This window comes from Pelmatolapia mariae, linkage group LG5, assembly GCF_036321145.2.
Source record: "Pelmatolapia mariae isolate MD_Pm_ZW linkage group LG5, Pm_UMD_F_2, whole genome shotgun sequence".
NCBI lineage: Eukaryota > Metazoa > Chordata > Actinopteri > Cichliformes > Cichlidae > Pelmatolapia > Pelmatolapia mariae.
Window position 1 is genome coordinate 31,297,792 of NC_086231.1, and position 27,520 is coordinate 31,325,311.

At 42.1% G+C, this 27,520-nt stretch overlaps 1 protein-coding gene across 4 annotated transcripts in view; it reads right to left on the minus strand.

Annotated features, from left to right (window-relative positions):
* shq1 (SHQ1, H/ACA ribonucleoprotein assembly factor) overlaps positions 1-27,520 on the minus strand; it is a 46,533-nt gene that overhangs the window by 16,810 nt on the left and 2,203 nt on the right. The window contains exons 1-10 of one of the 4 annotated variants that reach the window (XM_063474766.1): positions 26,523-26,589; positions 25,443-25,609; positions 25,246-25,310; positions 20,476-20,604; positions 20,201-20,361; positions 20,014-20,126; positions 19,828-19,925; positions 13,472-13,629; positions 12,905-12,958; positions 4,530-4,653 (exon numbers count right to left, since the gene is read on the minus strand). In XM_063474766.1, coding sequence (XP_063330836.1) covers positions 4,530-4,653; positions 12,905-12,958; positions 13,472-13,629; positions 19,828-19,925; positions 20,014-20,126; positions 20,201-20,361; positions 20,476-20,604; positions 25,246-25,310; positions 25,443-25,585 — 1,045 coding nt within the window. In that variant the 5' untranslated portion in view covers positions 25,586-25,609; positions 26,523-26,589. Of the gene's footprint in view, positions 1-4,529; positions 4,654-12,904; positions 12,959-13,471; positions 13,630-19,827; positions 19,926-20,013; positions 20,127-20,200; positions 20,362-20,475; positions 20,605-25,245; positions 25,311-25,442; positions 25,610-26,522; positions 26,590-27,471; positions 27,496-27,520 lie in introns of those variants that run through there. The other 3 variants (XM_063474767.1, XM_063474769.1, XM_063474770.1) reach the window with 3 other exon arrangements.

Below are 27,520 nucleotides of genomic sequence, written 5' to 3' on the forward strand. Positions count from 1 at the left end.
TCAGTGGCAAATTGGTGCAGCACCTTGGCTTAACCACCTTACTCTGGTGTCGTATGGCAGCTACAGAGGATGTCATAGCCAGTACGAAAGTTGAAAAACTAGACCGTGTTGAAAGACTCAGACCTGTGGCTTGGAACAAACACTCATTACATTAAACATTTTACTTTGCAACACAATGGTTCCCAGTGTATTTTCCACTGGAAAAGTCCAAAAAGTATTCCCTCCTCCTCAGCAATTTTCACACTAAAAAGTCATCCAGTGGTCCCTTGTGCAGGTGGATATTTTACTGTGCTGTGAAAAAGTAAAATGACTTAACAAGGGAGGCAATTACTTGCTCCCTAAATAGAACCAGGTAGATTTGGACAGTGGTTTCCCTTTATACAGTCAGGGGAAAAAAATCATTTTAACCCTTGCTTATGGGGTTTTTTTTGTTTTTTAAGTTTGCCCACTGACAAAGAAATGGTCAGTTTACAATTTCAATGGTTGGTTTATTTGAACAGTGAGAGACAGAACAATAACAAAAAATCCTGAAAAATGCATTTCAAAGAAGTTATAAAGTAAGTCGCATTTTCATGAAAGAAGTAAGTATTTGATCGCTTTCAAAACACGCTTTTGTACTTGATGGCAAAACCTTTGTTGGCATTCAGAGAGGTCAGCTGTATCTTGTAGTTGGCAACAAGTTTTGCGTACATCTCAGGAGGGATTTTGTCCCATTCCTCTACGCAGATCCTCTCCAACTCATTAATGATTCGTGGCTGATATTTGGCAACTTGAACCTTCAGCTCCCTCCACAGATTTTCTATTGGATTAAGGTCTGGAGACTGACTAGGGCCACTCCAAGACCTTAATAAGCTTCCTCTTGAGCCAATCTTTTGTTGCCTTGACCATGTGTTTTAGATCATGGATTGTCATGCTGGAATATCCACCCACGATCCATCTCAATGCCCTGGCTGAGAGAACAAGGTTCTCACCCAAGATTTGATGGTACATTGCCCTATCCATCCTCCCTTGATGCGGTGCAGTTGTCCCATCCCCTTGGCAGAAAAACATGACTAAAGCATAAGGTTTCCACCTCCATGTTTGACAGTGGGGATGGTGTTCTTGCAGTCATAGGCAGCATTCCTCCTCCTCCTCCAAACACAGCGAGTTCAGTTGATGCCAGATAGCTCGATTTTGGTCTAATCTGACCATAACACCTTCACCCAGTCCCCTCAATCATTGAGATATTCAGTGGCAAACTTCAAACAGGCCTGTACTTAGCAGGGGGACCTTGCGGGCACTGCAGGTGTAGTGTGTTACCAACCATTTTCTTGGTGACTATAGCCCCAGCTGTCTTGAGATCACTGACAAGTTCCTCCTGAGTAGTTCTGGGCTGGTTCCACACCGTTCTCATTGTCACTGAAACTCCACGAGGTGAGATCGTGCATGGAGCTGCAGACCGAGGGAGATTGGCAGTTAATTTATGGGTCTTCCATTTGTGACTAATCGCACCAACTGTTGTCACCTTCTCACCCAGCTGCTTGGTGATGGTCTTGTAGCCCATTCTAGCCTTGTGTAGGTCCACAATCTTGTCCCTCATATCGTTGGAAAACTCTTTGGTCTTGGCCATGGTGCAGAAATTAATTGTTCCAATAGACAGCATTCTTTTATACGCATAACAAGTTGTGAAGGCTCCCAATGGCAGCTCGTTGCCTGTATAAGATAGACCTGGGGGCTAGAAGTCCTACTGATTGATGAAAATGCGAATTAATTTATAACTTTCTGAAATGCATTTTTCTGGATTTTTTTAATTATTGTTCTGTCTCTCAATGTTCAAATAAACCAACCATTAAAATGATAGACTGACCATTTCTTTGTCAGTGGGCAAAGTTACAGAATCAGCAGGGGTTCAAATAATTTTTTCCCTGACTGTAAATGAAGTCAACATTTAAACACTGCATTTGTATTTACTCAGGGAATCTTTGTCAAATATGAAAATTTGTTTAATTATATGAAAAATGCAAGTGTGACAAGATAAATAAATAAATAATAATAATAATAATGATGAGGAAGGGGGTAAATACTTTCTCTGTTTGACAGCCCTGCCACCATGAATGACTTGGGGAATAGGAAATCTACTAAAGGGTCTTTAACTCATATCAATAACATTTAAATGCTATTATCTTTTTGCTTTTAACTTTTCAGAGTAAGAGCAGAGGCAACAGGAAAAGCAGCAAAAGCAGCCGGAAGCATTCTGCCTTTGTCAGATTTTACCACTAATGATGATATGCTTGAAAGGCTTCACCCTGTGGCAGGTCTAATGTGCTGGGACAATTCATCCCTGATGCGCATATCCACTTCTTGTGGCTACGTCCACACTAGCCCGGATAGATTTGAAAGCGGCGTCTGAAAACGCTCCGCGTCCACACTAGCGTTTTCAGTTGGTTTCAGTTGTGAAGTCCACATTGAAACGGCCGAAAACGCTTACGTTCCAGTCCTGCCCATGCGGAAAAGTGAGTGAGGATTAAAGAATTTGAAGAAAAGCTATCTGGAGCATGTACAAACTGATATTAATCTTTTTTAGGGCTGTCAAAATTGAGAGCAATCAAAACAACTGCTGTATAATGCACTCCGCTATCTTTGTTTAACTGGTCACATGACTGCATCACATGACTAAAATGCGTCATCGTTTTACAAAGTCTGCGTCTTTGAGTGTCCACACTGCGATGGGACAGCTCCGTTTTGAAATGTATGCATTTTCAAGAGCGTTGGGGAAAACGCCGTCTCAGTGTGGACGGGAGGCCAAAACGGAGAGAAAACGATGCGCTTTCAAACGAAAACACATTAGTGTGGACGTAGCCTGAATCTCATCCGATAAAATATCACCCCGGCCTGAATGTAAAATTTCATTACTCAGACCAGAGCGCCTTACTCGACCTAAAACTTGACTTCCACAAATGTAAAACTTTCCCAAGAAATTCCAGTGAAACGTTGGCTGTAAAGGTGCTGCTGTGAATGAACAACACAGAAACATGGCGGACCTTTATCGAAGGACACATCTGACATTTCCTGTACCGTCCTTTGTTTGATCACGACAGCAGCACGACAGTGGTGCCCACCTCAACACTTCCTAACTCCGACTCTGTCTCTCTGCTCTTCTCTACCTGCCCGGTGGCTCTTTAGTTACAGCCTCTTAGGAAGCAGGTGGAGGAGCTCCTTGAGAATGCTCACCAAACTGCCAGAGGGTTGTTCAAATATTTACCCCTGGATAACACTTCCTCTGAGGCCTTAACCTGCTCGCTGCCATTAATGGGTTTGTTTTGCTAATATGAATGTTTGCTTGTACTGACAGTTAAATGAAGTGCCTTGAAAATGGAACGTGCATTTCCATTCGCCTTATCCTGACAAATTAGTGTCTAAAGTAATGCTGGGAGGAAAGGCAGCCTCACACATGCAACAGAACGAATTACTGTAGTGTTACAGTTGATTACGGAGAAGCCCTTTTACTTATTCTTCATAATTCTTGTAAATAATGAAGGTTATGAGCCAGGAGGGAACATTATTACATATTAAAAATTAAGTCCCATCCCTCCCCCCTCTAAATTTAAACAAATAAAAGACGCTTTGGCTTCTTATTATGCACAGAGTGGAGTTGGAATAAGATGTTCTTTGAGGTGTAAGGAGGTGGAACAATTTCCAGGTTTGGGCTCAACAAGAGAAATCTCTGCTCTGAGGTAAAAGACAGAAAGGAAAGAGCGAGTCTAACTGCTGTTTCCCTGGCTCTCCTGATCAACTCATCTTCCTACTTAATGAGGCGAGGAAATGCTAATCTGGGGCTTAAAAGGCCTTTAATTTTCTGTCGTTTGCTAGTGTTAAAATCATCACAAGCTGGATAATCTTAGCCCTCACACATCCTGAGTATGTTTACACTGCTGACTCTCAGCTGTCTGCGGGGGCTTTTGATTTAAAGATTACGTGGAGCTTTGAGATATCAAAGTCAACAGTCCGTTTTCCTCTAATCCACATTTCGCTCCCTGAGGGGGTGGGAGCCCGGCCACTCTCGCTCTCTCGCATAGCTGGAGGAATATCATTTTCAAACACTCGCTGTCTTCTCATGGGCCACTTTCCGTCAGTGGCAGGCTGCTTCTGCTAAACAATACTCCATGCAAAGCACGCTGGCTATCAGGCTGCCTTTTCAGCAGCACGCACTCTCGATAGAGCAGCATCCTACAGGCTACGGACGCGCAGCAGACTCTGACTGCACATGCTAAAACCCATTTACATATGAAAGCGCTGCTCTGCAGAAACCACGGGGTGGGCAGAATCAATTACCACTAATTAGCCAAGATCCCGTGTTCACAGTGGAAAGAAATTAGAGTTGATTTAGCTTCTAGTTTTAACTCAAAACCACAAAACCCACAAAGAACACTGCAGATCATGTGGCAGATGTCAAAGGGTCACTACCAGTCTGCAGAGGTAATAATGGTCTTTATGGGCTTTTGTGCATATGTGTGCGTGTTGCCGGTGTAGGTCTGGTAAGCGTGTCTCACCTGAATGCAGAATTTTAGCCGTGTCATGAATCGCAAGAGAGACCAACGAAAAGTGTCTGTAGAGCGGGTAGCACAAAACCCTCCGTCCAAATGACACCAGGACCTCTTGCAGGGAGCTGTATGTCTGCAGGAAAGAGAACAAGACATTTGTAAGAGTATCCTGCACAGAGCCAGAGCACAGAAAGGGAAACACAAAGATGCAACTGGCTGAAAGGGCTTGAGGTTTTTCCATCCCCTCTTATTCTTAGACTGAACACTGGCCCTTGTTGGTGAGAACTGCAGTTGATGGTTCTGTAATTACTCCTAACAACTACTCATTTATAGAGCTGGCAAAATAGAGGCTTGCAACTCTTAAACACCTCCACAGCCCTGGCCTGTTAATTGCTGCCTCTCTTTAATCACTGCTATCACTCTCAGATGTTCTCTGCACTAATGGACATGGCCTGGAGACAGAACGAGAGATTTTTATCACCCCCCCCCCCACCCTCAAATTCCCTCGTTTTTTCTTCGTGGCTTGTTAAGGATGTATTGCGAGCTTGCAAGTGCATGTCATTGGGGATCATGCTTTCCCTTGGGCTTGTTTAGCAAGAGTGTAAATAAGGTCTGCTGCTGCCGCAGGGGGGGGACTCACAGTCACACCAGCACAGTCAACTGAGGACAAGTAAACAGGCAGCAGATGGGGGGTGGGGAGGTGGGATAAGGTGGCAGGGAAAGAGGAATGTTTGGCATAAGCGAGGAAAGAGAGAGGGAGTCAAGTCAGAGCATAAAAAAAGATAGCAGACAGCAGAATGGAGCGAGGCAGCAGAGCTGTATCAGCAGTGACACACAGATAGACAGGCAGTCAGAGACGGAGAGGAATCCATTGTAGAGCAGAACAGAGCGAGGAGGTGGTGGAGGAGGGGGAGACTGAGTGAGGTGGCCCCTCAATGGGAGCTGACAGCTCTACTGACTGACTGACGAGCAGCAAAGGGCTGTCGTGCAGGTGAAGACTGTTCTGTGCTTCCCTGTCAGCACAACAGGGAAACTACTTCCTCTCAAACCATGGTCTAGGTCTAGGCTCCCAAACACCTCCAAGAACCCCCACAAGACTTGTTTAGAAAGGGAACTGAACTGCATTTTGATCACAAGTGGTAATCATGTGTGCGTGCCTGAAACCTAATGAGGACGCTCTGGGATCCCGTCACTCACTAAACAGTCAAATGCCCTCTGGGACCCTTTAACCACATGTGCAGTGTAGTGTGTCCCTAGCGTTAATGAAGGATCGTATATTCAAGTGCATCATCTGTTTTGGCAGATGTAGGATAGAAGCATGTTACCCTAAGTGCGAGACAACTGGCAAGAACAACCCACAGCCCCTATGCGCAATAACAATGACTGAGCAGCTCTCGGGGTGTGTAGCAGCAACTGTCGGTCGAGGTTTAAGCTTGATTTATAGCTGTGTGTGAAGGGATAACAGTGGAGCAGATGTGCACCTCCTCAAAAATGTGACTTTATCTCTGTAGTGTTGGACAACTGAGATAACATCCTTCCACTCTGTAACTTTATTTTAAAGTTGCATTTGTCTTCCCTCCCTTGGCAAAATGTGATAATGTAAAGTGACAATTTAGGAGTTCTGATTGTTGATTAGCAGTGGGAAAAAGTTAAGAGCTCAAAAGAAAATAATCCAAAGAGCGGCTGGACGATATGAGGAAAATCTAATATGACAATATTTTTTTGGCTATATCGCGATACACGAAATATATCACAATATGTTTAAATAACCTTCCAATCTGGTAGTATATACACACAGATGCTCAGCGCAGTGTGCCAGGTGGAAATTTTCCAGTTGAGAGGGGGTGATTAATGATGCATTAATGTGGGAGAAAAAAAAACCTCACAGTGAATTACATGGAGACAGCTTAATACCGCCATGGCAAATTATACTAAAGCCATTTTGACCATCATATGTGGAAAAACCTGCGATACATCGAGTATATTTGATATATCGCCCACCTCTAATCCAAAGTGCAAACCAACTACAATTTAGAGTGGACTTCAACAACCTTTCAGCAAGAAACAGAGTCCCATCTTTAAATCTAGTCCTGTGTCCTGTTAATGGTGGACAGAAACTTGAGAAGCCCTGAGTGTTGTACTATGAGGTCAGATTAAGTTTTTTGTGAGCTACGTTGAGTTTAAAGTCAGAGTTTTTTAATAGAATGGCTCTCTATTCATCTGGTTAAATCACCACGGTGAGGATATAACCAGGTCGGGACCAGGCTATGTCCTGAGTTTTAGTTAAAATCGTCTTAAAAGTACCCCGTTGTCACTGATTCTTTTATTTACAGCAGGTTTTAAGTGTGTTACAGATTATCTGCAGGGGGAATGTGTTTTATATGTGCAAGCTGTTAAGCCATACCTTACTAAAAAATACTGAGTGAAGTGTCACATTGTTGTGGGAAAGCATAAATCTACTCTAATCTGCTGGAACTGCAGTGTATTTTTCCATTATACTTTTTACATTCTTTAGAGATTTTCAATCACCATTTTCTTATCACTGTCATATGATCATACATCATCATAACTTCTCTGAGTGGGCTGCAATTATAGGGACCATTTTTATATGGAAGAAGAGTTATATGACACACAAAACTATTTTTTTATGTGAGTGCACACAGAGCCAGAACCAAGGAGCCAGACTTAACATTGATAACCACTGTTGTGGTACCCATTCATCTCCACCTGGGGTTGTAGGATTTGTCAAATCAGCTAATGCAAAGAAAGTCTGGCTGCGTAGAACTTATATTATATACCCCTTTGGTGTTGTTGTTTTTTTGTTCTCAAATGTAATGACAAACTTTTAAATTTACTCTCTGTGGCAACAATAAGAAGTGGCTTGTGGGTATTTAGTAGGGCTGGATATTACCACTGATTTCTAAAACTGATTCAATTCTGATTCACAAGGTCCCGATTTGATTCGTTTCAGTTTTGACTCAGACAGTCAGAAATATTATAATTCTGATCATTTCTCGGTACTTATCCATATTTTCATACCTATGTATAAAAACAAAGCTGACACTTGGAAGACTTCATCAGAGGTGTGAGCATCACAGCAGATGTCTTTGTGTCAAAGTAACTGAGGATAAAACATGAAGGAGATTTTCCTGGCCTGGCTTTTTATAGCAGATAACCACCTTAAAAATATTCTGCAGTAGATCAAAAACGGAAGAAAAAAATGAATCAACATTACCTGATGCTGCTGAAATGAAGCAGCGCAAAGTTACAAATGTTTATTAGAGACACAGCCAAGTGTTTTATAATTTGGCAGGATTTTAAAAAGTTTAAATTTCTTCAGTATTGAACAGCAGAAATTGTTTTCTTTTAAGGAGTAATTTTGAAAAAAACAAAAATAAAACGGTGCGGCCAACATAGCTGTACACAACGGTAGACTGGTGCGTAATAAGTAAATAATGCAGAAAACAGATTTTTGATTGGAAACTGCTCTTGACGTACAGAGAGAGCGAGAGAGAGAGCTGTGCAGGAAGTGTGATTTTATCATGGTGGAAACAAAACAGCAAAAGTAAGAGGGAACTAATGAAGATGTTTCTTAAACGTGAAGCATAGTTTTGATTTTCTTTTGCTGCTGGTTCAGTCAATTTTGGTTGGAGAGAGACAAAACCTTTCAGCCCTGACGGCGTGTCTGTGGGGCTTTTCGTGTCTATTTTTATGTCTTTTTGTGAGTTTAACCTGAGATTCTGGCGTTTCTGGCAAAATACATTTGTAAAAAAATCGATTCAGGATTTAATGAATCTATATCGCTTTACGGGGGATAGGTTAATTGAAAAATCTAAATTGCCCATAGGTGTGAATGCAGAAGTGCCTGCGACAGACTGGCGACCTGTCCAGGGTGTACCCCGCCTCTCGCACTATGACAGCTGGGATAGGCTCCAACTGTCACGGCAACCCTGAAAAGGATAAACGGAAGCGAATGGATGGATGGATATCGCTTTATTCAAACTAAAATCAATTTGAATCAGGGAAATCGATTTTCTAAAGCCACCCCTAGTATTTAGCACCGTGTCTTCCATGCCAAAATGCCAAACAAAGCTAATACAATAACAAGAAATCTTTTTTTTCCACCAGTCTTGACAAACATCTATTCAATCTACTTCAAACTTGGCTCATGTGTTGCTGAGTGAGAGTGGGCATTTCCCCTAGAGTGTCTTTCTGAGGGCATTGACTGATGAATCTCTCGCCCCCATATAACGACGTTTAAACCTAACCCTACTTTGGGCCATATAGAGTTTGAAACAACACACCTAAACGGTTGCAAAAAAAAAAATTTCCAACTTTTTCCAGAAACTTGATCGCTGTGATGATCTAAAAATTCAAACTGGTTCTTGTAAAGACAACGGAACAGGTTTCCATTTTACTTTTTTTATGTCTCTGATTTCCTGTGGCGAGTGACTTCAGTCATTTGTGTTATTTGGAAGAACTGTTGCAAGAAAGCTGCAACCCGCAATCTTCTCGTTATGCAGCCATGTTTTAAACAGGAACACAGTCTCAGAAACACTAGCGCATCCTTCTAGACATCCTCTTTGGAACACAGTAATGTTATGATTACCTGCATTTAAAGCATATCTGCAGCTCCAAAGACACTGCTTAGTGTCTCCTTGAACGGGCTCTACTAGTAAAATAGTTGCTGGTTGTTAATAAGAGGCCAGTTCGTGGTTTGTGTTAGTGATGTTGTAATAATGTTGTAATAAACAAATAAACTTCAGCACTGCCCACATCTAACTCTAAGCCAAACAACCACGATTTGCCGCCTGTTTGCAGTCACACTAATGTTAAGTGCGCTGAAAAAAAAAGAGTAAGTAGTCTTCCCTTTTCCGTGGAATGATCTCTGCTATCTCAGCACAATGGTTTCTTTGCATTTCAGTGAATGAATAAACCTATCACTGAAACTGCAAAGGAATAGTCTCACATTGAGTAATGAGATGAGGTGAAACAAGGTAGCTGCATGCAGCAATATAAGTGTGTCCACAGTCTCTCTGTGTCATTGTTAAGCGCCTTCCTTCACGCGGCATTGGTGTCTAATCTAAAGCTAGTTCAACACACACAGACAAGAAACTGGTCCTATAATCATGGGAGGTGTATGCACTAGCAGTTTATTAATATGACCTGAAATGCTTTTTGACTTTCATTTCTTAAAATTTCGAAAAAGCAGGTCACTTATGAAAAGGTATCAAAGCCGAACTAGCTGTGCCTTCCCCATTTCCTCTTCCTCTTGGCTGCCTTCAGCCACATCCAGTAGCACTGTTTCCAGCAGCACCTACCAAGGCCTCAACCAATCCGGTATTGAAATCTCATTTCAGATGATCCGCATGCTTGATTCAGCAAAAATCTCACACCAAATGCCGTTCCTGAAACAACCTCCCCTATTTATCCAGGCACTAGGAGTACACTAACTTGTGTGCACCCATAACTATAACTTCAAAATGACTCCTCACAGAAATAAGAGGCTTTTTGGTCACTTCCACCTCTTCCCATTTGACAATATATTGCACAACAAAATACTTGATCTTGTTCCAAGAAGCGGCGTTAATGTGTAATCTGGATAACAGTGCTGAGTAAAATGCGAAAGCTCTAAAGCAAGCATATCTGTTTCAGGTCAGGATTTACTCAGCAAATCTATGCACACTTCTCAGTGAACCGGTTCCTTTAAACAAGCCAAGTGAGTCAAAACCATTTTGCATTTCTCTAATGACTTTATCAGTCTGATCAAGAATCAGTGGTTAACAGAGTATTGTACTATATCATACTTGTGAAGTCTAAACCGCACACAGACAAAGACATCTAGAATTTGCACAATTTCACAGAAATACTTTATATGATAATGTAGCCCAGAAAGCAACACAACTAACGGTGGTGTAACTGGATGAGACAAAATACAGCAAAGGAATTTCTGCCCAAACATGGCCGAGCTGGGTTGTCAGGGACTATGCACTCACTGCTGTTTTGCGGTGTCAATGTGAAAAGCAAACTTGTCAGAAAACAACAGACTGGATGGAGATTTTCAATTTAGACAAGTTAAACTCCTGTGTCTGATGCTGTTCAAACACACTCTATACACTAAAGCGATGGTCTCATGGCAGGTTGTGAGAGCAGACAGTATAAGACAGACCACACACACTCAGAATTTCAGCTGGGAGCGCCTGTTGCTGCTGTAGTAAATGCCTCTGGTTTGACAGATAGATGGAGCCTGGGCCCGCTCTGTTTACTTCAGTGCAAATATCAGTAACAGAAAAGGCAAGGAAAAAAGAAAAAGAAGAAAAAAAATCAGCCAGGGTGTCGATATATTTACACAAAGTGAAACTTTATACACAACAGACTCGCAGATGCATTTGAAAACCTTTTGACATTCCCCTCAAGAGTCTAATTACTTTTTACCACATCCAGCCTACCCGCCAGATAGTAGCTGCTGCGGAGCTACAAGCCTGAGAGGATAACAAGAGGAGCTAAACTTTTATATTTATTTATGGCATTCTTAGTTATATCCAAATTGTGTTATTTCAACAACAGCCTGTGGTTTAATACAGCCACAGCATTTTATTCATTTATTTAATAATTTTACAAAGACTGCAGAAAATGCCAGACAAGGTTGGCCTGTCACTTCTTGTTTTTTCTTAACACTTGACTTTCCAGAAGGAGGGTTTGCAAGCAAACTTCAATGCCATTAGTAACTTAGAGGATAAAACGAATTCCTTCGTGAGACATTTTGCAAACCACTGTGGAGATGAGTCTAAGCCAGCGGTCCCCAAACCCCGGGCTACAGACCGGTACTGGTCCGTGAGTCGTTCGGTACCGGGCGGCGAGAGCTGAGGCTCAGGTGTGAAATTTATGGTTTTCAGGGTTTTTATCGTTAACTTGGTTTCCCTCAGTCTTTTCGTGTGTTGTATTTGTGTGTCTTATTTTGAAAGAAATATTTATGTGTTACCATAGCGACCAGAGAGCATTATGGGGCAGAGAGGAGGATGTTACTCTCAATGTGGTTGGCGCATTTCAGGAGGACTCTGCTAATAAAAGTTACCAGTGGTCCCCAACCTTTATTGTGCCATGGACCGGTTACACAGTGAATTCACGTTTATTATTATATTTACAGAATACCAGTTTTTGTCTTGGTCGTTTTATTTTGCTGTATTTATCCGCGACACCTTAAAGAACCGGTCCGTGAAAATATTGTCTGACATTAAACTGGTCCACTGGTCTAAGACACAGCTACAAATAGCAGCTAAAATACAGTTGTGCCATGATTTCTGCCGCTTTGTTCTTGGACTGTGGGCTTACTTGAGTTTTAAAGTAGAATGGGAGTCAGAGCCTTTAGCTTTCAGGCCCCTCTTCTGGTTCTGCTAGTGTGTCTTCCTGCTAAAAGGGAGTTTTTCCTTTCCACTGTCGCCAAGTGCTTGCTCATTTTAGGTTGTCTGATGATTGGGGTTTTCTCTGTATTATTGTCAGGTCTTTACCTTACAACATACAGCACCTTGAAGCAACTGTTGTTGTGATTTGGTGCTATATAAAGAAAACTGAATTGAATTTGCTACAGACAGTCGTTGTATAACAAATGCATGCGGTGCTTCTCGAGGGTGTGGGTAGCATAGAGGCGCAGCGGTTAGCACAACAAAAAAGTTTGGGGAAAAAAGTGGGATTGAGTCCAGCGGTCGGTTGAAGGTTGCACCGCATACATCTCAAAACCAATCGCTCTGTCTGTGAACACGACAGCTCAAAAGGTTTTGAATGAACTCTGATGCAACTTTGTAGGGGTGCAGAGTGGGGTCCTATTAACAACCCAACAAAATCTAGCTTACACCAACCGAGGTCTTCAAAGTCAACTTCATGATTTATTGGTGGAAAATTGACAAAAGGCCTTATAAATCAGAAGTGTGGTGTGGTATTGTCAACATATAGAGAGTGACCTCTGACCTCTCCTTCAAGGTCAAGGTGTGATCTGAAGGTCAAAGTGATAATAACGCTGCATAGAGCGATATAAAACTATTCCTACTGCCATTGTTTTGTATTGAGAGCATATAGAGAATGATATACGGGGATTCTACATATCACATTAACCTCTGAGGTCATTGTTCAACATTTCACATCTGCCAACTACATCAAATATATAAAATGGGTTTCAACGGGCTAAATAACAAAAGCCCTGCTCTGGCTTTTACTGCACTGCAAACTTCTTAAAGTGCATTTAAAGAAAAAAAAAAACAAAGAAAACAAAATGAATACATACAAAATAAATACTGTTCCCTCAAAAATGAATACAGTCCAGAGAGTGAGTTGTCTTGGTGAAGGTTTGCGCTCTTGAAGTGCTTCTTGTTGCATTATAATTCACTCACCTCCAGCCAGCACAGAGTCCCACTGAGTTTTCTGATAGTCCACGGTGTTTCCACCTGCAGGGAAGAAGAGAGAAACTTGTCATCGGTGCAATAACAGACAGGAAATGCTACAAGAACATACACTGAAATAAAGTGAAAGCACCACAGCGAAGCAGATGCTCAGAGTTCTGTAAAGAGCAGGCTACAAGCCATTGGAAATAAAGTGGGGGGAGGGGGGATTTGTTCTGGGCTCGCTCCACATTATAATACCGAGTGGAATTAAAATATTCACCTATGACAGATTTTGTTTTCATAGCTGAGATTTAATTTAACATTAAGGCTGTATCAAATATTTACCACATGGTTTAACAAGGCAATCAGATTTGTTCCTCTTGCTGCAGCAGCTACCTTTAGCGGAGTGACACAGGGAGACCTGGACTGAGCTTTAGGATCTGCTGGTAATCTCTTAAGGCTCTGAACAAAATGGAAGGCGGTCTAAAGGATGTGAGGATAGAGGGCTTTGTTATCCAAGGCTAAGTGCTGCTCAGGAGGAGTTTCCTCTTCACACATATCTACACACACACTCACATTGTGTTCCCCCTCCGTCGAGCGCACTTCGTAGGTGTAAGCCAGCAGGATGTCCACAAGGCTTAGCCACGCTTGGTAACGAGACGCCTTGTCCAGCAGGTAGGAGCGGTTGGTGAATTTCCTCAGCTGCTCTTTCTCATCATCAGTGAACGGTACAGCTGCACGAGACCAAAGATTTGACAGTCAAAACACATGAAGCAGTCTAGTTTTTAATGCGCAGACAAAAAGAATCCAGCTGTGGGTGTGAGAAGAGGTCACAGTGGTTAGGCTCCTTCTTACAGGTAAGCTCCCTGCGACGTGCTGTCAGTAAATGACTTTACAAACAGTCAACAGACACATCATTTAAGAAAGCTCCTCGGCCACAAGTTAAAGACGCAAATTAACGATTTTTCACATCAAATACATACTGAAACCAGCACGCATCGAGGTGAGGCACATAGTCTCACTGCAGGGATAAACAGCTTAATAAAAATAGGTTTAGTGCAGTAAGTCTTTAAGATTATGTCCACACTAAGCCGGATAAATATGAGCTGCGTGCCATTTTGCTAACCTCGTGTTGTAGTCGTGTTGAACAGACAAAAGAGAGCCTTTGAATTACAATGAGATGTGAGGTGGGGTTAAATATGGACAGATTTGTGACCGATCCTGACGCATTTTAAGGGAAAATAAAATACCTGCAAGAGCCCGTGGCTCTTCGCTCGTAATACTGTGAGTAAATCTCACACTACCGCACGTCCGTGATAGACATAGCACGTCGCCGAAATACTGGAGATTACAGTCCAGCTGTGTGCGAAAATATGTCAATGAAAACTAAAACACCCGTCTTATTTATTCTTATTCAGATGATGCTGGATTAGATATCCATTTTTATTAACAAAAGAAAGATCACAGTGTAGTGTGCCACTGAATAAGATCAGACAGCAAGAGCAAATGATAGTCTTAACAAGCAGTACCTCCAGGAACCATTGTCCACCTCCTCAAATCCCAGAATCCACACAACAAAACGACTGCATCAAATGGATTTTCCTCTCCCTGTCTTACTACATCCTCTGTGTCAGGGCTGCACTTTGTACACATCCTTACAATAGCCTGTGGTTTCTTTTTTTGGCTTTTTAAATCAAATATAGTACACTTGATTGAAAAACTGTTGGCATCATCACCTCACAGCAAGAAGGTTCGAGCTTCAACCTGTCTGTGTGCTGTTTGCGTGTCCTCCCTGTAACTGTGCAGCTTCTGCTCTTTTAATGTGCACTAAAGTTCTGTGTGAATGCGGCTCATAACGGAAACTGCTTTGTGCAAGTAAAGCTAGAAATGTGCTATATAAATGTCAGTACACATAGATAATGAAGATGAAAGAATACCACTTCATGCTCAATTATCTGTTGCTCTGTTTGTTTCTTACAATGATTTAAAAATCCTAGTCAGGAACTATAGTACACTACATCACAGGAGGCAAGAAAAGTCATAGTCTTCTTACCGCAAACTGATATACAGTTATGTCTTGTTGCATAAACGCTGTGCGCACAATTATAAGGCAAGCAAGTATTTTGACTATATCATCAGTTTCAATGTGTAGTTTCCAAATCCTAACAATATAAACAGCAGTGGCTCGTGGTGTGAATTGGTCAGCTCTGAAGAAATGAGAATAATTCTTGACAGGCCAGATCAGTAACAGGCACAGAGCTCCGCCAGATGCCAGCAAGGTGGAGGTAGGGTACTGGTACATCTTGGTGTTATTAAAATTGACCTTTTGGATTAAAGATCGCCTCAAAATCAGCTCGCAAACTACTGCCAGTTTTTAGAAGACACTGTCTTCAAGCAGGTGCAGGAAAAGATCTGAATCTGTCAAGAAGAGAGTGGCTTTTATGGAGGACAATGCTCCATTGCAAAAAGATGAAAGAATAATGACACAGTCCCCTGCCTCACCTCACCTAAAATCCTATCGAGAACTGACAGGCTTTATGAATGGAAGGCTGATGACTGGAAAAAAACAGAAAAAAAGAAAAAAGGGTTCCTATACTGGTCACAGATATTGTTTTAAATGTTTATTTGTAAATTTTGAGTTTAGAGTCAATGCGGGCGTTCACACCAACCACGTTTTTCACAGTAAAATAACTGTTTTACCTCAAGCACATGGCTAGACGCTGCTCCGGGTCAATCTCTTTCTCTCTGAACGCATTTCTCCACTTCCACAAATGTGGTCCCAACTCTACCAGCAAGAGCTCAGACTGACATCCTGAAATATGTACGAAAGCTTCAACTCCTGGATCAAACGGTGAAATTCTCCATGCTGCTGCTTTCTTGCGACAAATAAATGAATCCAGAATCTCCATTTCTTCCTTTTTTCCTTCAGAAACATCAGGACCAGCTCACGATGGCTTGATGTCGACTTCATTTTTTTCCTCATGCATTTTTTGAGGATACATTTTTTGCAAAATTGCAATGCTATATGACAATTTCACATCCAAGATATTCAAAATCTCATGTCCTTTTTGTGTGGAATGTAGTTGTAAAATGTAATTTAGTTGCACAATAATTCTAAACACCAATAACTGCCCAACATTCACGTACACACAGATATTCTCTACAAAAGCCAAAACTTTTACTGTCTTAAATAATCAGGTTTGACTTTATGTAACGTTTTGGATTGATCGCGAGTGCTGTAGTTGCTGATAATCAAATTAATCCCCCAAAATACGACATGCCTAATAATTGTGCACAGGTTATACAAGAGAAAAAGAATCTGTCATCTGTGACGGTGTCTTCAGATGAAACCCAGACTGAAGGTTTGCACGCTGTTTTCTCACACACACATTTTGACTGTTGCCCAATTCATGGCTGTGGTGTGATTGTTGATTAGATTCTGTGTTGAAGAGTAGAAGCAAAATAGGACAAATAGGCCCACATTAAATAAGCTAAATTAGCAGAGCTGATGTTATTAGTACTATGCGTGTTTCAAAGCGGCTTTGCATTAAGAAAAATTGGAGCTCTGTAACATGAAAATATCTCCAAACCTCGGCTTGCTTTCTCTCTGCAAATTCGCTAACTGTTGTCTTTTGAAAGAGACATCTGCTTAATGGGGATCTGTGGCAAGCCTAATGGGGCGACACAAACAGACTTCAATCCCATTTTAAGCGATCTGCGATCATTCAGTATTGAAAGGCATGCTGAATGTCTGCGGCAACATGCTGTAACTCCAACTCCCCCCACCAAGCAGCTTATTAAACAGCTGAAAGCAATCCCTCTCTCTACATGAGAAAAAGAGAGTCCCTGCTCCGAGCCCCTGGTGTGCAAGGTGTGTGCTGGCTGGAGCAAATGCACACACACAAACACATTTGATATACACAGACACACACAAACACACACGCACAGGCAGCGCTTCAGAGTGATCTCCTTGGCTGCAGTGGGAACTTGGCTGTGCTGCGAAGGAGATTCCTGCTGCATTACGTCAGGTTTCAGCTCCCTGCAGACACTACCTGAGTCCCTCATCAGTGTAGCTGCAGAGGGAGAGCTCAGACACAAAGATCTGCGTGCATGCGCACCCCCAGTCTTCTTATAACGTAACGGTACAGGCACCGAGATAAGGGGAGAAGCTATAAATATGAAACACCAAAGTGACTCACTAGCTTAAGTAACAGCTATCTAAGTGAATGCGCATCTGTGTCGCTCAAACACATGCGTGCGTGCAAATGCAAGGATGCATGAGCACTTGAGGAAAAACAAAGCTCTCTCTCTCTCTCCTTCAGCACAGACCCAGCAGCTTCGTGCTGCTGATATATTTTCTATTAACTCCGCGTACCCGATTTACCCACCGCCACGTTCATTCATCTCCACTACGGAGCCAGTCGATTCTAGTGGGCATTAGCACACAGCCTATGAGGGCCTCTGCTGATTGCAAATTAATTTCTGACCTAAATCCTCCTGTTGGAACGGAAGCCTGGCTCGTCACTGCTCTCTACAGGTCCAGATGGCCGGATGGCATGGAGCAAATATGCCTGGTCAAAATACTGCTGAGGGCTGGAAAACGCTCAGAATCACACAAATGCTAGAGGTCAAAGTTTGACCGTGCATAAGAGAGTCAGTTAATTTTGCGCATTCACACTGTGATGATGTCAAAGATCGAATCAAAGGGACATTTAATGATCAGTCTGTTCAGACGTGAGCAGTGTCGCGGCCTAAATCAGCAGAAGACCGTCTAAGCTGGTCACAGGTCCGGTTTCTACATCCAGCCATAACAAAGACACAAAGAGTGTCAGGTAGAGAGAGAGGCCAAGCTGTCAGGAGCATTTAAGCTGGACCAGTGCGTTAATACAGGCCTCCAGTGGACAGCTGTGGCTTGTCAGCGCGCTGGCCCTGACACTGGAGAGCACAAAGGGGCCAGTTTTCTTGTTTTCTACTTCATTAGCACTTGGGTCCACATCCATCTGTCAGGTGACATATATATCAGGCTTAGCAGAAGCGAGGGGGGGGGGGTCTAGTAAACCCAGATAGAGGAATTGGAGATCTCCGTTTGAAAAATATGGCAAACAGTTAAAATCATGAGCACGCTTTCAAGATTTGACGGCAAGCCGCTTAAATCTCCTGACTGACGCCATTCTTCACACTCGGCTGAGGCTAATGCTATTCGAGCTGTCAATCAAGCCATTAAGTTTAATTTAGCCCATTTATCTACGCCCAGGCTCCCGACTGAGCCACTCTGTCTTAGAATGCAGAATGAGGAGAGGGAGCCGGCGGAGCTACAGTGAACCGTAATGTTCGTCGGAGGCTAAACTCCAAGATGAGGCTAATGGCTTTTGCCGCGCTGACTGATGGCTGCTCGTCAGCGCTGGTAAAAGCACGGCCGGCAGCACTCCCTCCAGCAACGCTGCTATCTGTTTAATCTAAATCCTCCCTTAAGCGTACAACATCCATTCACTGCACACAGGCTGTAGCTGTGAGCCACAGTGAAAGGTCTGGAATTAGCAGACTGTTAGGGAGGCTGGATGGCACAATTACACGGTCTCTCAGAGTGCTAGGGTTCACAAGCTATCACTCCCGTGGAAGTGGCTGAACAAAGAGAGGAAACCGGGACCCCTCCGGACAACAAGCAACTCTTCTCAATCTAAATACATAGACTATTAATGTAAGCAGACGGGAAATTTTTAGAAAGGAGAAAAAAAATGATCGTTTAAATTAGTCAGCAGGCAGCAGACGGATGGAGAGATTAGGGAAAGTCCAAGTTCAATCCTTCATAATGACAAGTGTCTTTCCTGTTCAAGTGCCCTGAGGCACTTTTAGCAGGGAGTGCAGAACACTAGCTGAGGTCTGTCCTTCTGTTAGAAGGGCCCACTGCAGAGACTTGTGCGTCCTTTAGGATTTCATATACTGTCAGTGTCTGACAAGCTCAGCAGTAACACTCTTTTTCTCTCTGATTCAATCCACAGAAGTACTGGAGAGACGATTTAAAATACAGTGAATGGGAAAATGATCAGTGAGAGGTTAAACTTATATAATAAACAATGCATGATTGCTCTCTTTATTTTTGAAACGTCATGCCACCTCCTGGTAGCATTCAGTAATTACTTTGCTGCTGTTCTAATAGCTTGATGAATGATCCGCATTTAGGTCACAGAATGTGTGTGACATTGTTTTAAGTAATTGGACATAAAGGATGCAGACTGAGGGCGGTAAAGCATGCACTGCATATGTAAAAATGCAGATGTGAGTTGCTCATGTTTACCTTGCAAACACATTACAGCACACTAAGCTACTACAAAACTTGGGTATCAGGTCTGAGTGTTTCTAGATCAGTGATGGAAAGTAACTGAAGACAATAACATGATACTTTCGGTACTTATTTAAAATGCACATGCAGGTTCAGTTTTAAAGTACTCGGATTTTACTATGCAGAGTATTTCAGTTTAATGTTTTTTTTACCTTTCCACTCTACTACATCTTCTAGAGCAGGGGTCTCACACTGAGATTCAAACTCGTCTGTGACCTTTAGTCAACATACCTATCGTATCAGTTTCAAACTCCTATGTTCCTCACTCTTGAGTTATCGCATTCACAAACTTATGCGTCCGCCCGCTCTGAGGGGGGTTTGACAATACCCCCTCAGCATCTTATGGCTGAGTGATGGAAACTGTTAAAACTCCACCTTTGTTCCTTGCCTTAAGATATCTCAAGGATTAAATATATAGTTAAACAAAGGCAGGAGATTTACTTGAGTACTGACATGAGTACTTTGTCACCCAATGTTTCTTATTACAGCATGTTTATCTTATTAATTTATGTCTCCTTTTTAGAAACAGCCAAAGCAGAGACTTATCTCAACAACAGTAATTAAACAGATTTAGATGATGACATAAACTCACCAGATTCGCCCTCTTGCTCTGAAGAAGGGCTCAGCTTTGTCCACCATGGCCTAAACTTCAGCAGCCCCTTTATCTCACCATCCTCAAACCAATCAGCCCTGCAATTACACGCAGCTGTAACTGAGTAAAAACAGAAGAGGATTAAAGATGCTTTACCTGAGAGGTTTTTAGCCTTGTTAAACTTACAGGTAATGGTCAGTAGAGAAGGCTGATGCTTCTGCCTCCAGCCGAGCCTGCCTCCTCCCTGCTGCTGATGTTCCTTCTGGGTTCTTGATGTCGATCACGTCACTGAGCTCTTTCTGAAGAACATTTACAGCACGGGTGAGTTAAAGTCCAAATCTGTAACGCACCTTCATCTATCCATGGATCTTACCTGCAGTCGGGCAAATACTCCACACCTCTGATTGCCAAAGCCGTATTTCTGCAGGGCTCTCAGCTCTTCCTCAGACTTCTCTGTGTAAATTTCCTGCTCAACCTGCCAATCAAAGTCTTCCTCATCTTCGTCTTCATTATCTCCCACCCTTTCGCTGCACTCTTTAGAAATGATAAAAAGCCACCATTGTAGATTGTATGCCATCTTTTCCACCCGTGTGCACAAACTGAACACGGTCTGGACAAGCGAGGTAAGCAAGTGAATAAATGACTTACCAGTACTCACTTCTTCCACCAATGGTTTGGCTGAACGGGAGCCCTTTGGGGCGAGGAGACTTGTTAGCATCTGAAGACCTTCGAAGTGCTCTCCCGGTGTCTCCTTAGGGACCCAAAGAGTGAAAAGACCTATAGCAACATAGCACGTGTAAGAGATCACATGTTTAATGTACTGTGTGTGTCTTTGTCACGAAATGTACTTGAAAATGAGGGCGGGAAGCAGCAATAACACCCCCCAGGAGCCAGAGGCAGACAGAGATGGATCTGGGAGGACTGCGCCATCCATGATGCAAGAGGACTGGAGACCTAAGACCACACATCTCAGCGATATCTGTGCACCCATCCCACCAGGAGAAGGAGGGAGGCCCTAAAAGGGCGCCAAGAGGCGGAAGTCCCAGAGGCAACGTGCAGCCGACTCCATTAGGGGCCTCCCTCCCCGGTGTGAGCAGAGACCAGGGTCCAAGGGCTCCAGGTACCCAAGAACCACCCAATACCCAAAACACAAAGATGCACCTGCACATACATTGACTTCATGACCCTCCTGGCGAGCAGACCCCCCCCCCCCCCCCAAACAAGCAGCAAACCAAGACACAGCCAGCAGAGCACCCCACAAACCACCAAAAGACCCCAGCATCTGGCAGAGTGTGTGGAAGGGGTAGGAAATACGTAGCTTTGTTTCAGCTGCTTGAACCGCCGCTGTAGGAAAAAACACCTACTGTGGGGTAGATACTTGTGAGCATGCCTGAAACACCTACTGAGTAGGGCTCCACAGTCGCAACAAGCAGACTGTTTTTCCCACCCTGCAGTGGAAAGGCAGCCACTGCCCACACAGTCCAATGTCTCCATACTTTAGATCACAAGAAGTACACAACATCTAAACAGCCTCCAGCCAGACACAAAAACTGTTTTCCAACCGACACTACTCCCTACCCAGTGTGAGAGAGACTGTTCTGTACCTTAATTCAATGTTTTTTTAAGATTTTTCAAAACCTGCAGTTTCCTTTGGGGAAAAAAAATCATAATAAGGAATGATTAAAATTGTAGCTATGATTAGCTGACCCGCAAAGCTAGATAATTAGCATTCCTCAAATGAGTATTTACTTGCTTTCCTGCATTTCATAACATTTTAGACTGAGTGTGTGTGACTGCTGATGAGCCAAACAAAGCTGCTTTTAGACTTCACACTGGGCTGGGGTAACTTTTAGATGAGAATTTAGATCACAGACATTTTAAAAGAGACACAACAATAAATATCAGAGAAGATCTTAAGTCCTGCCTAACAACATGACAAATACCTGACACCATACAGCATCAAATCCAACTCAAATCATGGATTACTGAAGTCACTGATTTCCATGCATGTTTCTACAACAAACCATTGCTGATCAACCAGGCCATCTGTCCGCACCGTGCCTCATACTCCAGGAGCTGCTTCACAGAACCGCTATTAAAACTAAATAGGCAACACATGATTGATGATTTGAACGGCTTGGCAACGACGCAGAGATAATCTGATGGTTGCCTAAAGACCTCATAAACTTTCAATGCACCCAAGTGTTAGGGCTTTGAAGTGCTTTACAATAGGAGATGACTAATTGCTCGAGTTGCAGGCCTTGCAGAATGGAGAGCCCGGAAGAGGGATCTTAATGATTGCTCATTATAAGTCTAAACAAGGACACTCATTAGCGGAGCTTTATTAGCAGATGTTACAGGCTTATTTAGACGCTGCGTGTTAACTGGGGCCATGCTGACAGACAGGCAACGAGATGTCAGAGTCCATAAGGCAGATGTCTGCGTAAAGACGGCTTCATTATGACTGATTATGGGCAAAGGAAAGTCAAAGATAGACCACAGTGATGGGAAGTAGTCAACATCACACTCATAAGCCTTATGATTTGCTCATTAAAGAGTTAAAGAAAATCCCACATGAGCTGTCACAGTCAGTGCAACAGAGCTTCCTGCACTCTGTAATCATTATGACATTAAACATGGCTCCAGCATCCATTTCAATGGGATAAAATAACATGACCAGCTAAGGCTAATTTACCATTTATTGAATGACTGAAGCATAAAGGGGAGATGCCCCCAAGGTACAATCAGTGACTGCTACTGGAACTGTGACAGTGCAACATCATCACCAACATCATGTGAAGCAAACACAGCCATAATTTTGTCACAATATGCCATGAAGTCTAAATACAATCAAACATAAACAAAATTGGTTTTCTAAAGTATGAAAAAAAATGTTATTTTTGATATCCACTTAACACCCTTCTTCACCCAATCTGGAGTCATTAAAAGGAGAGGCAGAGAGGAGAAGGTCAGAGCCTATCCCAGCTGTCACAGCACAAGATGTGAGGTCTGTCTGCTCGGTCATCACAAGGCTAACACAGAGAGGCGGACTCATGGCCACACCTACAGCCAATTTAGACTCACCGACTAAACTAGCATGCATGTCTTTGGGCTGTGGGAGGAAGCCCAAGAGGGACAAGACACAAACTCCACACAGCAAAGTCCCCAGACCGCCAGCAGGTTTGAAGCAAGAACATTTATACTGTGAATCTCATTTTTTCCACCTAAAAAGATTACCAAGGTAACGTGTGCTGAACACAGAGGTTCGGTTTAAAATCTACAGGAAGTGCCACATTGTCACAGAATCACATGTTCTAAAAGTGATCTAGATCTCAGCTGACAGGAAAAACTGCATATTCATAACATGTTTAAATGAGGTTTTCTGAGCTCTAATGCATGAAACACCGCCGCTCAAGCAATAAAACCAAAACAACATTTTCCTGGGAACATTAAGACAATCTCTCCCACGTTTTCCATGTTAAATTAGAACCATGTCTGTGATTATATGTTCAATCCAGCCTCCTCTTCTGCTCAAATTTCTGAGTTATCCTTAAAAAAAACAAAAAAAAGCAATCACACTAAAGGGGTAAAGCAAATATATGACAGAAGGGTCAAACAATGTGTCAAAAACCCCTTAAGTGCGCTCACATTCTGAAGCAGAAACAAAGAAATCACATCACATCCTGAATTAACAAAAGACGTCGTGTTACCAATTATGTCTCCAATAAAAAAAATCGTAAGACCACTACTTCTGTGTCAAGCTGACCTTGTTGAATGAAAAGCTCCATACTGCCTTATTCTGTCTCCACGTTATCTTTTTCAGATACATCACACATTTTCTAAGAGTTATCTTTTGTACACGACGTTCTGAATGTATTCTGTGACCATGGCAGATAGATAGCTTGTGTCTACAAATATTCTACGGTTACAATCCCTCTTTGTCAGAAACATGCAGACTGCTGTCATGCTGTCTGTACTTTTGTCTGACCCCTTTGCAAAGGTAAACAAAACTCACACAGACAACCAGGATGTGTGCGCCTCAATTTATTTCAGATTTCCACAAGTCTTGATTAAGGACTAATGCTCTGTAAAGCCAGTAAATGCCAAGAAAGCATGGCTGTAGTAAACTATGTGCATACATAATACAGTCTACAACCTTACCATTTACCAAAAGTACCACTTGTAAGTTGTGTTCACATAGACACCTCAAACAGACATTTCATAGCATGCTGCTGCCACATTTTTGGTTTGATTATTTCACTCCCCATGGTGAATATCTTAAAGGTACAGTAAGTTTTCTTTGTTTTTTTATACATTGATTCATGCATTATTACATCTTCCAGCAAACTGATGCCTTTTAATAAACTTAGAAAGAATCCATAAAGCTAACATGTTGCCCCAACATCTTGAATACACTGGGCAGGATGGACACCGCCGTTCCATTTAATCGCATTTTATGTATGTAGCTATACACCGGCCACAATCATAGTATGACTCAGAAGTTATTTGTGATCTTTAAATGAAAAGTATCCATTTCAAGCTATACATGACCATTTAACATCTATCTGTGCATATTTTCATCATCTCTTTCTCATTATGTCTCTCTCATTCATCTCTACCACAGCCTCTTCCTCCTCACCTCATGTCCTGAACGGAAGTCGGGCTGAAACACAAAACCGTGCTTATGTATTCCCAATACTATTGCAGTTTTTTTTATTGTCAGCAGATTAGACGTGCGACCCTCCTGTCTCCACACAGCTGACAACGAGCCGGCTAAACAACAACAGCTGGTGATGAGCTAACATCATCCCAGCTAAACTTGGAAAGCAGTTAATTGGTCACAAATAAAATCTGCAGCCTGACAAAGCACCCAAACACACAGCCAGGCTCCTACAAAAAGAAAAACGGGGCCATATAACAAGTGAATATGTGCAATGGGACAGTGACAGGTTCTCCCAAGTACTTGAAACACTCTGTGTATCCCTCCACACAGGGACACTGTGTTTCATACCAGAGGTCTTGTGTCTGAATCGTCATTCAGTCTACGAATCCTCCTTGCAGCTCCTATTCAGTTTCTGGATTATTGGAAATTATGGTATAATTCAGTGGTTAATATCAGCAGATTAGATGTTTGATACTGAAAAAAAATGTTGCATGTTTTTTTTTTAAAAAAAAGCTTTTTTTTTCTTTTCTTTTTTTTTAAACAATGGAAAAGACAACAGTTGCTTTTTCCCCCCTCTTGCCTCATCGAGCGCTGATATTTTATTCATTGCCGAGTGAGAGACATTCACAAGCAGGAACTTTACAAAGGGGGAGGGGGTCCTCTGATACCCAATTAAAGCAGCTAAAACATGCATCAGCTAAATCACCCAAGCAAGCTTTTGATTTGCGTCATACTGTTAATGCCGTGCGACCTACCTTTATCTATGTCAAACTTCGCCTTTTCCCTTCCATCCTCTATAATTCTTCCAGGAAGAGTTAGCCTGAAAATCAAATATTACGTCCCTTTTAAGTTCAACATTGCGATTAAAAACAAACAAACATTCTGAATATTAATTTATCCCCGGTGTAGGTGGTGCCATTTGAAACAATTAACTGTACATTGCTTAACTCACCTCAGAAAGTAGGGCTTTGCAAAAAACTTTAAATCTGTTCCATCAATGTAAAGGTCAAAGTCTGACGTTCTGGTGTAGGGCACACGGATGCTGAGGATCAGGTGGTCAGGCTCTTGGCTCAGGTCAAACGCAGGCGTTATCATCTTGAATGATGATGTAATACTGCTCTGTAGCATAAATTACAGAAATGACATAAGCGTCAGCTTCACTGTATAGGAATGCATGCCGCAACAGCCTGCCCGACCGTGTTAACACGGGCCAGCTGATTATAGCATGCCACCTGGTGGATAACTCTATTAAATGTTGCTGACCACGTGACCAGACCACGTACGTCCCACTGACAGTGAAAACTGTCAACACGGGTCACGTCAAACATAACGGGCAGCTTCTTGTATCTTTAGTAACTTACAAAAGGGGTCTTTATGGTGGCTTAATGCTAGCTTTTAAGTCCTCCTTCATGTTTTCGGTCGCCTAGACGCAGTATCACACCAAACTACGTTAAAGAAATCTGGACATTTAAACTGGTACTGCTTTTTGGCAAACACGTGAGATCTCTAAATTTTGCCTTATCATGTTCTTGAAGCTGCAATGAAAAACTTATCTCCGGTGTGACAGCTGAAATTCATTTCTTAATCATCTGTAAGCAATTCATTAACGTGACATTACCGCAGTCTAAGAGCGAAATATGAATTGGGTATGTACATACACAGTGCATAAACAATAAACATTTTTTATTCAAAAACTTGTTGTTTATTAGCTTTCTAACGGCCCGAATTTAACCTCACACCATAACAATTACGCGACATTAAGTGCTAGTCAATGAGGCGAGTGCGGTGTTGATAATCTTTATGCCAAACAATTTTGACAGATTTTTAAACGAAGTTCCGCTCGTGGTTAGCATGCTACTAGCCTGTATAGCAAGCTAACACATGTCTGGGGCTGCTGTAGCACGCAGTAGTACTAGCCGCTACAACACGACTTTTAATCTGCTGTATTTAGTGAAAATTGACTCGCGAATACGTTCAAGTAAATCGCTGAAACAACGCATGTTGAAAAAAGTTAACACGCAGCCACACTCACCCCAAACACTGTGACTTATCCCAAAAAGCAGTGCTGGCTGCTCTTTGATGTAGCGTCCATCTTTTACCGTAATACAGAGTTGAAAACGGCAGTTAAAAAGTGCTGATTTTAAAAAATCACTACTGTCAGCAATTTAAATGAAAAATCTAAGGTTTTGTCAGAAGATGACATAATAATCAGTTTATTTAAAATCATTTATAACTTATAACTTATATATTAGTAGATATATGCTGAAATTGGGGATAATGAGGACATTTAGCCACTCTTGATACTTTAATATAATATTATTATTTCAAATATTAAAATAATAAATAATAATAATAATAATAATAATAATATATAATAATGTAACTGCTTAAGTGACCCACATGTTTATCTATTTTTCATTCCCTTAATTTTGGACATGATGAAAGCACCTCCACTGTAGGTGGTGTGACACAAAGAGAAACACTCCCTTGTCAATGTAAGTATTCTAGCAGATCATTTTTGTTTGTCCTCTTCTATCCCCAGTCATCTGAAGCACTTTTAGCTAAGCGTGGTTTTAAATACAGGATCTGTGAAACCCAAAGTCAGAGCTGATTTAACTTTCATTAATGGTTTTACATTAAATGTCTATGTAAAATAAATACATAAATAAGGAACATAAAGACAAAGATTCTGCCGATCATACACAAGAAAGAGAGCACCACGAAGCTTTAAATGGAATATTTAACCCTCAGTTCTAGTGTAGCACTGCGAGTTAAATTCGCTGAAAATTCGCATCCCCTGAATGAAATTACTCCCATGGCCAAATCAGCAGCTAGTCTGACACCATCATTAATCTATTGCATTCATTAAGATTTAAGCATAAGCATTAGCATTCCCTTAGGAAGGTAAGCTGTGGCTTAATAAAACAGACAGACATTTCAGATACTTTAGGTCTGGTCGAAATATCGTGTGGCGCTATTACTTCAATCATTACGGCAAGGCTGGGGAAGCCACGCCTCCGCCGTATAATC